At 38.1% G+C, this 14533-nt stretch overlaps 1 protein-coding gene across 2 annotated transcripts in view; it reads left to right on the top strand.

Moving 5' to 3' along the window:
• Positions 1-14533, top strand: part of Fmn2 (formin 2) — a 291955-nt gene that overhangs the window by 185054 nt on the left and 92368 nt on the right. The window contains exon 14 of one of the 2 annotated variants that reach the window (XM_027418908.2): positions 5955-6047. The exons of the other annotated variant lie outside the window; for it this stretch is intronic. Within the exon in view, the coding sequence (XP_027274709.1) occupies positions 5955-6047 (93 nt within the window). The remainder of the gene's footprint in view (positions 1-5954; positions 6048-14533) is intronic. 2 annotated transcript variants of the gene reach the window in all.

Genomic DNA, 14533 nt, shown 5'->3' with positions numbered 1-14533 from the left:
AAGGCTATAAAACCTTAATTCTTAAACCCAATTCCCCCAGAAAGGCTCTACCTCCCTCCCTGAAGCTCCATAACTTCCCCAAACAGCACCATTATCTGAGGACTGTGCTCAAACACATGAACCCAGGGGGCATATTTCACAGTTAAACCACTATTTAGTGCCTGATAGAAAGGCACTAATAAATGATAAACGATCTCCTGCCATTTTATGCCCAACAAATTCAAGATTACCTTCTTCCGTCTGAGAGCCACTCTCCTTGTATGTCTGTCCCCATGACGCCCAAGCTTTAGACATCACTGACGTTCTTTCCCTGTCTACTTTATTGCTACCCACATAACAGTCATGGTGTGAGCATTTTTATGGGTCTTTAACCTTGAAGATCATTTTCAAATGGTTTTGATGTAGCTCTCACAAGTATGTTCCAAATAGTCTCCTCAGTATATTCTAAAGCTTGTTTCTTCATGAAAGATCACTTACTTACATACTTGCATGCTAACTCATAGCCTAGCTCTGCTAATTTTAACCCTTAAATAGTTCTTAAATCTATGCCTTCCTCTCTCTCTCTCTCTCTCTCTCTCTCTCTCTCTCTCTATATATATATATATATATATATATATATATGCTCTTGCACTTGTAAAAAGGAAATGGTATGCATCTCTGCATCTCACTGCCTGTAGGTCTCTGGAAGTAGCATTTGTGTGTTTTCTCTCCCCTCTCTCTGCTGAACCCATAATGATGTATAGATGAGGCTCTTCTGTAGGAAAGGGGGACAGTTTGGTTCTGGAAGTTTCTAGGGTTTTCCTTCTAATCAAAATATTTGTTCTCTTTTGTGTATGTTGTAGATATTAATATGACTTTCTTGAGGCTCACAGAAAAACAGTAGTTTTAGGCTGTAATTAACATTGATTGAATTTGGAGACTCCAGTAAGTTATGACTGGAATATTCCAACTCCTTAAAACAGTAGGTCTGCTTCAGCAAAAGCTGAGAGATGTTGATGATCAATGTGACAGTGATGAGGTGGTGATTCCCCTGCCTCACACCACACTGCTCTCTACATGAAATCGTTGTGTTGGAGTCCATTTTATCCTGGAGGATCTGAGGTTATTGTTTCTCCTTCCCTCTGGCTGTATTTTCCTTTGTTGGGAAGCCTAATGCATACTTACCAATATCAATCCTTTAACATCACACAAATCTCTTTGACTCAGCAAAGGCTTTAAATTAAACAAAAGTTAACACAATTGGAATGACTCAGTTATGCCAACAGCCTCCTGACTAATGTTTTTTAATATTTGGATTTGACTGTAATTAAGTTTTCCAAGAACTTTATCTTTGTTCTGATTTTAATAATGTTTCTAAATGACCCTTCACGTTTATACTGCAGCGTTTTGTGTTCTTAACAAAATTGCAGTCCCATACCAATTTTTAAAATGATAAGTACTAGCCAGAATGATATGTTGTGAAAAATGGTATACTACAGCTAAGAATAGAATGGGAGCGGATGTTTTAAAGAAATATCCCAATGTCTTATGTGTTAACTGCCTGAAAATTATCCTTATGTGTGTTGAATGTTAGACTATGTATGAGAACAAGACATACACATAATTTTTTAAGCTCTAAGCCATACCATGGTGTGTTATACCAGCAGTTCCTTCCTTCTTGAGAAACTATCCACAAATAAATATAAATATAAATATAAATATAAATATAAATATAAATATAAATATAAATATAAATATAAATATCTCAGAAGGAAGAGCTTTGAGATCTAGAATTTGGGCTTTGGTGTCCTTTGTAGTATTGTGATATCTGCCACTGGAGCATGTCCAGATTAAAGAAATTCATAATCATGGCTGTAGCTAGTAACTGTAGGGAGACACTGTAGCCCAGCCTCCTAGGAGCTGGCTACAGGTATGCTTGACTCCTCCTGTGAGGGCGTGGTCAGGGGAGGCTCTCTCTGGCTTGTGCTTGGCTGGTGTTTATCTGAATAAAGACATCCTAACCCCTATAAGTAACATTTTCTTTTGTGTAAAGTTCTGGTTCCTCTATACCTCAAACACTGAATACTCGGGTGAATAGGACACTCTAGGCCTTAGGGAACAGGAATTATAATCAGAGACAAAGATGCACAACTAAGCAAATATGAGGCGTTGTTATTGCTGCCATCTTTTTTCAGACTTTCTGACAGACATCTCAGAGCTTAGCTCTTCAGGTTCAAGTCTTCATTAGAAATTAAGGCAGTGGTTCTCCACCAGTGACCCCTTTGGGGGGGTCACATATTAGATATCCTGCATATCAGCTATTTACATCACAATTGATAACAGTAGAAAAATCATAGTTACGAAGTGGCAACAAATAATGTTATGGTTGGGGTCACTACAACATGAGGAACTGTATCCAAGGGTCACAGCATTAGGAAGGTTGAGAAGCACTGCCTTAAGGGAATAGTCATTTATTTCATCCAAATTCTTGCTTTTATCCTTTGTCATTAATATTTTCTGAGAGAAGGGACATTTGAAGTTGGGGGAAAGATTGGTCCCCTTGCTTTAGAGTGACAGTTGACCCCCAAATATGTTTAGGTAAGGATATGTTTAGGTAAGAGGTACCAACAACTGATCATAAGGGCCAAGACTATGTCAGGTGAATATGTAATATGGAGACATTGAATAACTATGGCATTTTATAGATTAACAAGTATTTCACCATGACCAGAGAATAGATATTAAACATCTCCACATGTGGATTAATTATAGTTATAATTAACAGTCCACACCTGTACATACTAGGGTTATAGCACAGTGAATGAATGGAGAGTGGTGGGTAGGAGTAGAAAATAAACCTACATTGTGACCTGAGCTGAAATATTGTACTTCTTTTTTATTTGAATTGCACAAGTGTTTTCTGAACACTTGCAGTATTTAAAAGCAACCCCCCCAGGCATATTCCACCAAGATTTGACTATAAGAGAGAGAGAGATCTCCTTAATATCTAGATGTAAATTCTGATGGCTGGGGCAGATTGATGAGAAAAGAGCCCCTGGCAGAGGTGTGAGTGGACTCCATCAGAAACTCCAAGACACTGGCCCAATGTCTTTCATGGGTTTTCTAGATCTCAAATTGTGCTTAATTGTCATTGTGTACAGGGAATTCTACTATGACTTAAGGTAAGAGGTAGATTAAACAGAGGAAAAACATAATTTTTGTTTGCCTTATACTAAGAATATAGTTCATAAGAGTATGCTGAGATTACTTATAAAATTTAAGGAAAAAATTAAATATAAAGACAAAATATTGCAATATTTTATTATCATGTGTGTATTGTGCACTGTGTGTGCATGTTGTGTGTTTGCATATAAAATGCTGGTGTACACATGTCCTGGCATACTTGTGGGGGTTAGAGTGTGTCCTGGGTTTTGGCTTCCTACCTTACTGGAAGCAGGTCCACACTGTTGTAAGCTGCTATGTAGCCAGGCCAGCTGGCACGTGAGCTTTGTGGATGCAGTGCTCTCTGTTTCCCACCCTGCCATGGGAATACCAGGTTCACAGGTAATTGCTGTTGTACTATGCTTTATGGAGGTTTGACTCAGGTCATCATGTTTACATGACGAGGTCTTTACACACTGAGCCATCTCCCTAGCCCACAGTTTTCATTTGCTGTTTGTTAAATGTTCTATTGTGTTAAACTTGCTGAATGAAAACATTGGAAGACTGTACTGCAGACAGCCCATGATCTGGCTCTGCTTTGCTGACAGTGAACTCTTCCCCTTCCCTGGAGACAACAGCCCTGTGAGATGAATTTCCATCATTTCCTACTGCTGGAGCACTATTAGGACATTGTACATCTTCAGACATGATAGAACTTCATGAAGGAAACTACAGTTCTCCTATTTTCTAATGGTATTTTGCTTTGATTTTTAGGCAGTACATTAGGTATCTAGCTCAGGCTCAGGTTGTTAATAGCTGAGGAAGACTTTGAACTCCTGATTATCCTGTCTCTACCTCTCAGACGGGAAAGAGGTTGTTTTGTTTCCATCCATATATAAACCACTCTGTAAACCACTACAGACTAATGTGACAGGTTTTTATTCTTGTCACTGAGATAGAAGAAATGTTAAAGATTGATGGCTTAGAATAAACAGCTCCCATGAACAGAGGCATTCTCATCTTTCTCTGACTGTTAGAATGTATAGAGCTGAACCCTGGGCACAGGACAGAAGACAAGCAACGTTTGAGATGACAGAGGAGATTGCTTAACAGTTCAAATCTGCTTGAAGACTTTTTAGCATTTCTTCCTTTGACCCTGCTAGGAATAACTGACGGAAAGATTAAGGGGGACACTAATAAGTTGGGTCTCATTTTCTATAATCAATGGCTATGTGGCCTACCTATTCAGGATCTACCTTAGATTATTAGAAAATAATTAGAAAATTCTTGAAAGTATGATTATATGCTTATCATCTTCTGTAGACATTTAAAAGAAGACATGAAGCTGACTGGCATATACCCATTATCTCAGGTTCTCTAGAGACTAAAGGATCTTAAGTTTAAGACTGACATGGCCTGCAGAGTGAGTTCAAGGCAGACATGAGCAACTTAGAGAGACTTCCTCTCAAAATACTCAAAAGAGGGCTTAGGGTATAGCTCAGTACATGGCTAGCCTACCTTGAACAAGTCCCTGGGTTCAATCTTCAGTACAGTAGAACAAATAAACAAAATGTTTCTGTCTTCAGAAACATAGGCTGACACCTATGATACAATCCAAGGCAGATGACTTCAGTCTCTCTCCTTATCTGACCCATTCCTTCCCCAAGTATGTTCTAAGTAGTCCTGGCCTTGAAGCACTGACACAGACACATCTCCCTCCCTCCCTCCCTCCCTCCCTCCCTCCCTCCCTCCCTCCCTCCCTCCTCCTCCTCCTCTCTCTCTCTCTCTCTCTCTCTCTCTCTCTCTCTCTCACACACACAACACACACACACACACACACACACACACACACACACACACACACACACACACAGGCGAGTGCCTCCACTAATGGGAAACATGGTTTTCTAGGAACAGCCTAAGTTTACAGGGGTAGTGACCAGTTTTCCAGAGCCCAGAGTGGATCTACTGTTATTTATATTCCAGGGTATAGTTTTCAGCTTCAGACCCCTTACTGAGTCAGAGGACTCCTTTGCATAGTGACAGGCATGTCTTCAGAGACTTGCTTAGAAATGTTTCCCAACTCCAGGCACATCTGTCCTGAGGTACTTACAATGTTGTCAAATGGAAAGGAAGGACAAACATCACCATCACCTCAGAACTTGACATATGAATTGGCTCTTCCGTCCTGTGACCATATTTAAACCTCAACCTCCTCGGTTGTCCAAGAGTATCCCCTCTCTTGTCTTACTTTAAAGATTTGATTAAATTATGGGTAAAAAAGTATCTGGTGCTGGCATGTAAATACTGACTGTTCTGATAGGTTGTCATCTCTTTGCTTTATTTTTCAGAAATTTGGACTGTAATTAGAGATAAACTTGCATTAGAAGTCAGTTGACAGTTATGAGAGAAGAAATGCTTAGCTAGTGCTGTCTATTAGGCATTGCTGCAACAGCTCACAGCTCTTAGCAGGTTTTAGCCCTGGAACTTCACGATGATATAGCTTCTGGTATCCTTCCCATTTTTTATATGAAGGAACTACAGTCCTAAGGTCTAAGTCACTTGTCCAACAGATCAGTTTAGGAGTGGTAGTTCTGGGTGTATACATTCTTAGGAATGTCTTTTTGTGGTTCACTGAAGGGTATATAAGGTAGATATCTATGCAGAGAGGTCCACTGTGTGTACACACAACACATGTCAACAAAAGTGATGGAAGGGTCTTCCAACACTGGCTCTTATGCTTTCTAAAAAACATTGTAATGTTCCCATGATAATGTGGTGCTCTAAATATGGTCTTGCTCTCTTCCTTTCAGCTTGCGAGGTGGAAGCTGGTAAAGTGTACCAGGTCTCCTCCGAAGAGCACATGCAACCCTTCAAGGAAAACATGGAGCAGTTCATTAGTCAAGGTAAACTGCAGAGCTGTTTCTTCCCTCTGGAGGCAGATGTGTAACAGGCATCTGGTTCAATGTGAACTTAAACATGGTATTTTTGGCATTACTGAAAAAGCAACAAATATCCAAACAAACAAAACTTGGGTTAATAGGATCGCAGGCATGAGAGGCTAACAATTTGCTAACTATGCAATTCTGGGGCCAGTCTCCATTGTTATTGGAGATTGTTTTGTGAACAACACACTATTAGTTTAAATCGTTTGTATTATAAAGACAGTATAGTTTTGTGCTTTTATTTTTAAGATTAAATGCTTTGTGAAGTATGTTTTTCTTCTTAATTGCTTTTTGCTGATGTGTTGTTTTCAGTGATGCAAAACTAAATATCATTGCATACATGTCAGACAAATGCTCTACCACCAAGCTACATCATCAACCCATTCTCTTACATTTTGACTCCATTTATGACCTCAGAACAATCTGGTATTTATTTGCTTTGTCAAAACATTGTACCCAAAGTACAAAGTCTATTGGTGTCTTAAATCTTCAGGACACCATCTGATATTTTCGTGGGGTGAATTAATACCTCTAGATAACTAATATTTTTTTTCAGAGAGCTTAAAAACTATAAATATTATCTCAATAATACTTCCTACATCCTGAAGATGCAAGCAGGATGGAAAAATTCAGAAGATATTAAATAAAGTTGTTTTTTGTTTTTGTTTTTTTTTTTTATTTTTGCCCCACTGTTTGAAGTCATTGAAACTTACAGTTATATCAAAGCATTTATTATTCCAAACATTTCAGCCCTGGAATGCAACATTTCTTCTGAAGATCAGATTTATATCATGCCATACTCTTGGAAAGATTTTTCTCCTTGAAGAATTCTCCTAAAGGCAAACATGGCATGTGAGAGAGAGAGGCCAAATAACATGCTGAAGACTGGGTCTGTTCTCTCTGTAGTCGCCTATGGCTTTCATAGTTTGGTCATGTTTCATTGGCGATGATTTATAAGGAATGAGTCATGGCACAATTTAATCAACGTAAGCACAACTTTCTTTAGATGGAAACATACTACTTTGAAGGTAATCATGGAGATTGAAAGAGAACATTGCTGAGAGTCATGAATCAAAGTGATTATAATTCTCAGATTCAACTGTACATGAATGAAGGCAGAAATCTCATTCATTCCTAACCTGCTCTTCTGCCAAAATCAATAGCCTTGTGGCTAGATATCAGAGAACCCTGGGGATCTCATTCCCTTAGTGATAAAAAGGCTGAGTTCTGGTTTTCCACCTGGTAGAATTTTACTATCAAGAATGTGTCACTTAAAAAGATGATACATGACAGCAGAAGATTATATAGGTAAAAGTGTCCAGTAAGACTTTGTGGCTTATTAAGAAGTAGGAAGTCCCTGGATTTTTTGTTTGTTTTTGTTTTTCAAGACATTATTTCTCAGTGTAACCCTGACTATCCTGGAACTCACTCTGTAGATCAGGTTGGCCTCGACCTCAGAGATCCACCAGCCTCTGCCTACCAAGTGATGGGATTAAAAACATGTACCACCACTGCCCAAGAAGTAAAAAGTTCTTATCTCTAGAACTTACCTAAAACAAAGGCAGGCCTTTTGACAGATTTCACATGTAAAATGGGGACAAGAGCACACATTGTACATGATTTATTGCACATTGTATATATTTGTTATAAATATGCTTGATTCGTTATATATAATGCTATCACATTGTACATGATTTATTATATAATATGTTATTTATTTATTTATTTTTTGGTTTTTCAAGACAGGGGTTCTTCGTATTGCTTTGGAGGTTGTCCTGGAACTTGTTCTGTAGATCAGGCTGGCCTGGAACTCACAAAGATCTGCCTACCTCAGCCTCCCTAGTGCTGGGATTAAAGGCATTTGCCACCAACGCCCGGCTTGTTAATTTGTATTTTAGACCAAAATTGAGATTGTGTTTTTATAACTGAACCTTCCTTAGCCATTAAAAACCATGAATAAAAAAAAAAAAAAACAAGTTACTGAAAATTTAGGAATTAGATTTCCAAACCACAGAGGAACACCACAAATTTTTCTTTGATAACCATCTGTGATTCAAGGTATAGATAGAGGCCTATAGAATTTGGTTATTAGTTTATAGGATTTTCCAGTCATGCTAAGTGGATAAATATCTCTTTACATTTCAATGACAATTCAAGATGATCTTTTAACTAGTTTCTTATGAAGTAAAGCTATTAGACATTGTACATTTCTGGGTTAAATAAAAGCAGTTTTATAATGATAATAAAATATTTAGACTATGGCAGGCATCACCTTTTGTCATTAGGTTTATATAATAAGTATTCCTTTGTTTCTGCTTATGGTATTTTATATTATCTTTTTACTTATCTCTGGTCCATTTTAAAAGGTTATAAGATTATTTGTTCATTTGAAAAATAAGATATCAGAGGATATTGTCCAGTGGTTGAATACATGCTAAGTGTGTTTGAGCCTCTTCATTCAATCCCCAGCCACATAAATTCAGTGTCCCCAGAATTCTTTGGGCTATTTACTGTAGTTTTGAATGTGAGGTATGTGTCTAAGTGGATCTTACATCCCACAGTGTCATAAAGACGAATAATACCATGGACAATAATGAAAATGCTTTGGGAAAACGAGTTGATCAAATGGGGAAAAATATAAAGAATGAATGATCATCTTTAGGCTCATCTCTTGAGCCTGTATTTAGTGACACATACAAAGAATGATGGATGTCAAAATATTTCTCTTAAGATAATTTTTATTTATTTAAAGTAGAAACAATCTTATTTTATATATCAATCCCAGTTCCCTCTCCCTCTCATCCTCCCATGACACCCACTGACCCCCATCCCATCCCTCTTCTGTTCCACAGAAAGAGGCCTTCCATGGGGGATCATCAAATTCTGATACATTATTTGGGGCAGGGCTTAGGCCTTCCCCCCATGTCTTGGCTGAGAGAGTATACCTCTATGGGGAATGGGCTCCCAGTTTCCATTCGTATACTCCATATACATGTTGTTCCATTACCTGAGGCCTCATAGACTGCCCAAGTCTCCTAACTGACATGCACGTTCAGGGGCCTGGTTCTGTCCTATGCTTATTTCTGAGTGGTCATTCTGGGGTTCATGAGCTCCCCCAGTGTTCAGGTCAGCTGTTTGTGGGTTCTCCCCAGCCTTGTCTTGACCCCTTTGCTAATCACTCTTCCCTTTCTACAACTGGGTTCAAGAATTCGACTCAGTGCTTAGCTGTGGATCTCTGCTTCTGCTTCCATCAGCAACTGGATGAAGGACCTAGGATGACATATAAGGTAGTCATCAATCTCACTGTAGGGGAAGGGCATTTAGGAGAGCCTCTCCACTGTTGCTTAGAATCTTAGTTGGGGCCATCCTTGTAGATCTCTGGACATTTCCCTAGTGCCAGATTTCTCTTTAAACCTATAATGGCTCCCTCTATTAAGGTATATCTTTTCTTGCTCTCCTCTATTCTTCCCCGACCCAATCTTCCTGATTCCTCATGTCTTCCCCGCCTCCTCTTCTGCCCTTCTCTTTCTCTTAACTCCCCCTCCCCTCCCTGCCATGCTCCCAATTTGCTCAGGAGATCCTGTCTATTTCCCCTTCTCCCGGGGACCATGTATGTCTCTCGTAGGGTCCTCCTTGCTTCCTATCTTCTCTGGCAGTGTGGATTGTAGGCTGATAATCTTTTGCTCTATGTCTAATATCCATATATGAGTGAGTACATACCATGTTTGTCTTTTTGTGACTGGGTTACCTCACTCAGGATGGTTTCTTCTAGGTCCATATATTTGCCTGCGATTTCAAGATTCCATTATTTTTTTTTCTGCTGAGTAATACTCCATTGTGTAAATGTACCACATTTTCTTTATCCATTCTTCAGTTGAGGGGCATCTAGGTTGCTTCCAGGTTCTGGCTATTACAATTAATGCTGCTATGAACATAGTTGAACGGATGTCCTTGTTGTAAAATGTGAATCCTTTGGCTATAGGGCTAAGAATGGAACTGATAGATTTCGAAGTAGACTGATTCCCATTTTCCTGAGAAATCACCATACTGATTTCCAAAGTGGCTGTGCAAGTTTGCACTCCCACCAGCAGTAGAGGAGTGTTCCCCTTTCTCCACATCCTCTCCAGCATAAACTGTCCTTGGTGTTTTTTATTTTAGCGTTTTGACAGGTGCAAGATGGTATCTCGGAGTTATTTTGATTTGCGTTTTCCTAATGGCTAAGGATGTTGAGCACTTTCTTCAATGTCTTTCAGCCATTTTAGATTCTTCTATTAAGGTTTCTCTAGTTCTGTACCCCACTTTTTAATTGGATTGTTTGGTGTTTTGGTGACTAGCTTCTTGAGTTCTTTGTATATTTTGGAAATCATCCCTCTGTCAGATGTTGGGTTAGTGAAGATCTTTTCCCAATCTGTGGGCTGCCATTTTGTCTTGTTGATGGTATCCTTTGCCTTACAGAAGCTTCTCGGTTTCAGGAGGTCCCATTTATTAATTGTCAAATGCAGTGTCTGTGCAACTAGTTTTATGTTCAGGAAGCAGTCTCCTGTATCAATTTGTTCAAGAGTACCTCCAACTTTCTCTTCTGAGAGGTTCAGTGTGGCTGGATTTATATTGAGGTCTTTGATCCTTTTGGAATTAAGTTTTGTGCATGGTAATAGATATGGATCTATCTGCAATCTTCTACATGCCAGCATCCAGTTATGCCAGCAACATTTTTTAAAGATGCTTTCTTTTTTCCATTGTATAATTTGAGCTTCCTTGTCAAAAATCAGGTGTTCATATTGTATGGGTTAATATCAGGGTTTTCAATTTGATTCCATTGGTCTACCTGTCTATTTTTGTGCCAATTCCAAGCTGTTTTCAGGACTATAGCTCTATAATAGAGTTTGAAGTCAGGGATGGTGATGCCTCCAGAAGTTCCTTTATTGTACAGGGTTGTTTTGGCTATCTTGGGTCTTTTTTTTTTTTTTTTTTTTTTTTTTTTTTTTTTTTTTTTTTTTTTTTTTTGGTTTTTGGAGACAAGAGTTTCCCTGTGGCTTTGGAGGCTGTCCTGGAACTAGCTCTTGTAGACCAGACTGGTCTCGAATTCACAGAGATCTGCCTGCCTCTGCCTCCCGAGTGCTGGGATTAAAGGCATGCGCCACCAATGCCTGGCCTGGGTATTTTTTTTTCTCCATATAAAGTTGAGTATTGTTCTTTCAAGGTCTGTGAAGAATTGTGCCAGTATTTTGATGGGGATTTCATTGAATCTGTAGATTGCTTTTTGCAAGATTGCCATTTTTACTATGTTGATTCTACCTATCCAAGAGTATGGGAGATCTTTCCATTTTCTGGTATTTTCTTTAATTTCTTTCTTTAAAGATTCAAAGTTCTTGTTATACAGGTCTTTCAGTTGTTCAGTTAGGATTACCCCAAGATATTTTATGTTGTTTTTGCCTATTGTAAAGGGTGATGTTTCTCTGATTTTCTCAGCCCATTTATTGTTTGTATATAATATGGCTACTGATTTTTTTAGTTAATCTTGTATCCTGCCAGTTTGCTGAAGGTGTTTATCAGCTGTAGGAGGTCCCTGGTAGAGTTTTTCAGGGTACTTATGTAAGCTATCATACCATATGCAAATAGTGGAACCATGACTTTTTTCCTTTCCAATTTGTATCCCCTTAATCTCCTTTTCTTGTCTTATTGCTCTAGCTAGTACCTCAAGTACAATATTGAAGCTATATGGAGAGAGTGGACAGCCTTGTCTCATTTCTGATTAAATCACATTGAATTTCTCTTCATTTAGTTTTATGTTGGCTGTTGGTTTGCTGTATATTGCTGTATGTTTCTGTTATCTCTGATGTCTCTAAGACGTTTATCATGAAGGGGTATTGGATATTGTCAAAGGCTTTTTCAGCATTTAGTGAGATAATCATGAGGTTTATCTTTTTCAGTTTGTTTGTATGGTGGATTACATTTATGAATTTTCAAATGTTGAACCATCCCTGCATCCATGGGATGAATCCTACTTGATCATGGTGGATGATTTCTCTGATGTGTTCTTGGATTTGATTTGCCAGTATTTTATTGATTATTTTTACATCAATGTTTATGAGGGATATTGGTCTGTAGTTCTCTTTCTTAGTTGTACCCTTGTGTGTCTTGGGTACCAAGTTATTTGTAGCCTCATAAGAAGAGTTTGGCAATGACACTTCTGCTTCTATTGTATGGAACAGTTTGAGGAGTATTGGTATTAGCTCTTCTTTGAATTTCTGGTAGAGTTCTGCACTGAAACCATCTGGCCCTGGGATTATTTTGTTTGAGAGACTTTTGATGACTGCTTGTATTTAATTAGGCTTTATAGGTCTTTTTAAATTGCTTATCTGTTCTTGATTTAATTTTGGTAAGTGATATCTATCCAGAAAATTTTCCATTTCCTTTAAATTTTCGAGTTTTGTGTAGTACAGGTTTTTCAAAATATGACCTGTTGATTCTCTGGATTTCTTCAGTGACCATTGTTATGTCTCCCTTTTTTATTTCTGATTCTGTTAATTTGCATGTTTATTCTCTGCTGTTTTTCTAAGTTTGGATAAAGGTTTGTCTATCTTATTGATTCTCTCAAAGAACCAACTCTTTCTTTCATTGATTCTTTCTATTGTTTTCTTTGTTTCTACTTTCTTGATTTCAGCCCCCAATTTGATTATTTCATGGTGTCTTCTCCTCTGGGGTGAGTTTGCTTCTTTTTGTTCTATAGCTTTCAGTTTTGGTGTTCATTCTTCAGTGTGACTATTCTGCAGTTTTTTCATGTGTGCACTTAGTGATATGAACTTTCCTCTTAGTACTGCTTTCAAAGTGTCCCCTAAGTTTGGATATGTTGTATCTTCATTCTCATCGAATTCTAGGAAGTCTTTAATATCTTCCTTGACCTAGAAATATTTCAATTGCACATTGTTCAATTTCCATGTGTTTGTAGGGTTTCTGAACTTTGTGTTATTGCTGAATTCTAATTTTAAGCTATGGTGATCTGATAAGATATAGGGGGTTATTCCAATTTTTTTCATATCTGTTGAGGTTTGCTATGTTGCTGAGTATGTGGTTGATTTTACAGAAGATTCCATGTGGTGCTGAGAAGAAGATACATTCTTTTGTGTTTGGATGGAATGTTCTATAGATGTCTGTTATACCCAATTGGGTCATAACATCTGTTAGTTCCTTTGCCTCTTTGTTAAGTTTCTGTCTAGTGGTCCTGTCTAGTGGTGAGAGTGGGGTGATGAAGTCTCCCACTATAAGTGTGTGTAGTTTTATGTGTGATTTGAGTTTTAGTAATGTTTTTTTTACGAATGTGGATGCCTTTCTATTGGGACATGGATGTTCAGAATTGAGACTTCATCTTGATGGATTTTTTCCCTGTGATGAATATGAAATGAACTTCTTCATCCATGTTGTTTAAATTTAGTTTAAAGACTAACTTTAAATATTAGGATAGCCACACCAGCTTCTTTCTTGGGTCCATTTGGTTGGAAAATCTTATCCCAACCCTTTACTCTGAGGTAACATGTGTCTTTGAAGTTGAGGTGTGTTTTTTGTATGCACCAGAAGGATGGGTTCTGTCTTCTTACCCATTCTGTTAGCTTGTGCCTTTTTATAGGAAAGTTAAGACCATTGATATTGAGGGAAATTAATAATCATTGAATGTTAATTCTTGTTTGTTTTGGATTTGTTTCTAGTGATGGTATTGTGTATGGATTTCCAACCCCCTTCTTCTTTTGTCTGTTGGTATAGTGGACTTATCAATTGCCTATGTTTTTGTGACTCTAGTTAACTTCCTTGGGTTGGAGTTTTCCTTCTAGAACTTTATGTAGGACTGTATTAGTGGATATGCATTGTTTAAATCTGTTTTTTTAATGGAATAATCTTGTTTTTTTCCATCTTTAGTGATTGAAAGCTTTGCTGGGTATAGTAGTCTGGGCTGGCATCCATGGTGTCTTAGTGTTGGTAGAATATCCATCCAGGACCTTCTGGCTTTCAGAGTTTTCATGGAAAAGATAGATGTAATTCTGATAGGTTTGCCTTTATATGTTACTTGGCCTTTTTCTTTGCTGTTCTTAATAGTCTTTCTTTATTCTGTATGTTTGGTGTTATGATTATTATGTGGTACTCTGTAATTTCTTGTACTTTCATTGGCATGTCTTTCTTTAGGTTAGGAAAGTTATATTTTCTTCCTTCCTTCCTTCCTTCCTTCCTTCCTTCCTTTCTTTCTTTCTTTCTTTCTTTCTTTCTTTCTTTCTTTCTTTCTTTCTTCCTTTCTTTTTGTTTTTTTGTTTGTTTTTTTGATACAGAGTTTCTCTGTGTAGCTTTGGAGCCTGTCCTGGCACTCCCTCTGTAGACTAGGCTGGCCTCGAACTCATAGAGATCCACTTGCCTCTGACACCCAAATGCTGAGATTAAAGACATGCACCAACAATGCCCAG

The sequence above is a fragment of the Cricetulus griseus genome, chromosome 5 (genome assembly GCF_003668045.3).
Source record: "Cricetulus griseus strain 17A/GY chromosome 5, alternate assembly CriGri-PICRH-1.0, whole genome shotgun sequence".
In the NCBI taxonomy this organism is placed as follows: domain Eukaryota; kingdom Metazoa; phylum Chordata; class Mammalia; order Rodentia; family Cricetidae; genus Cricetulus; species Cricetulus griseus.
Note: the sequence above shows the minus strand (reverse complement) of the source record. Positions and strands in the feature narration are given on the sequence as shown.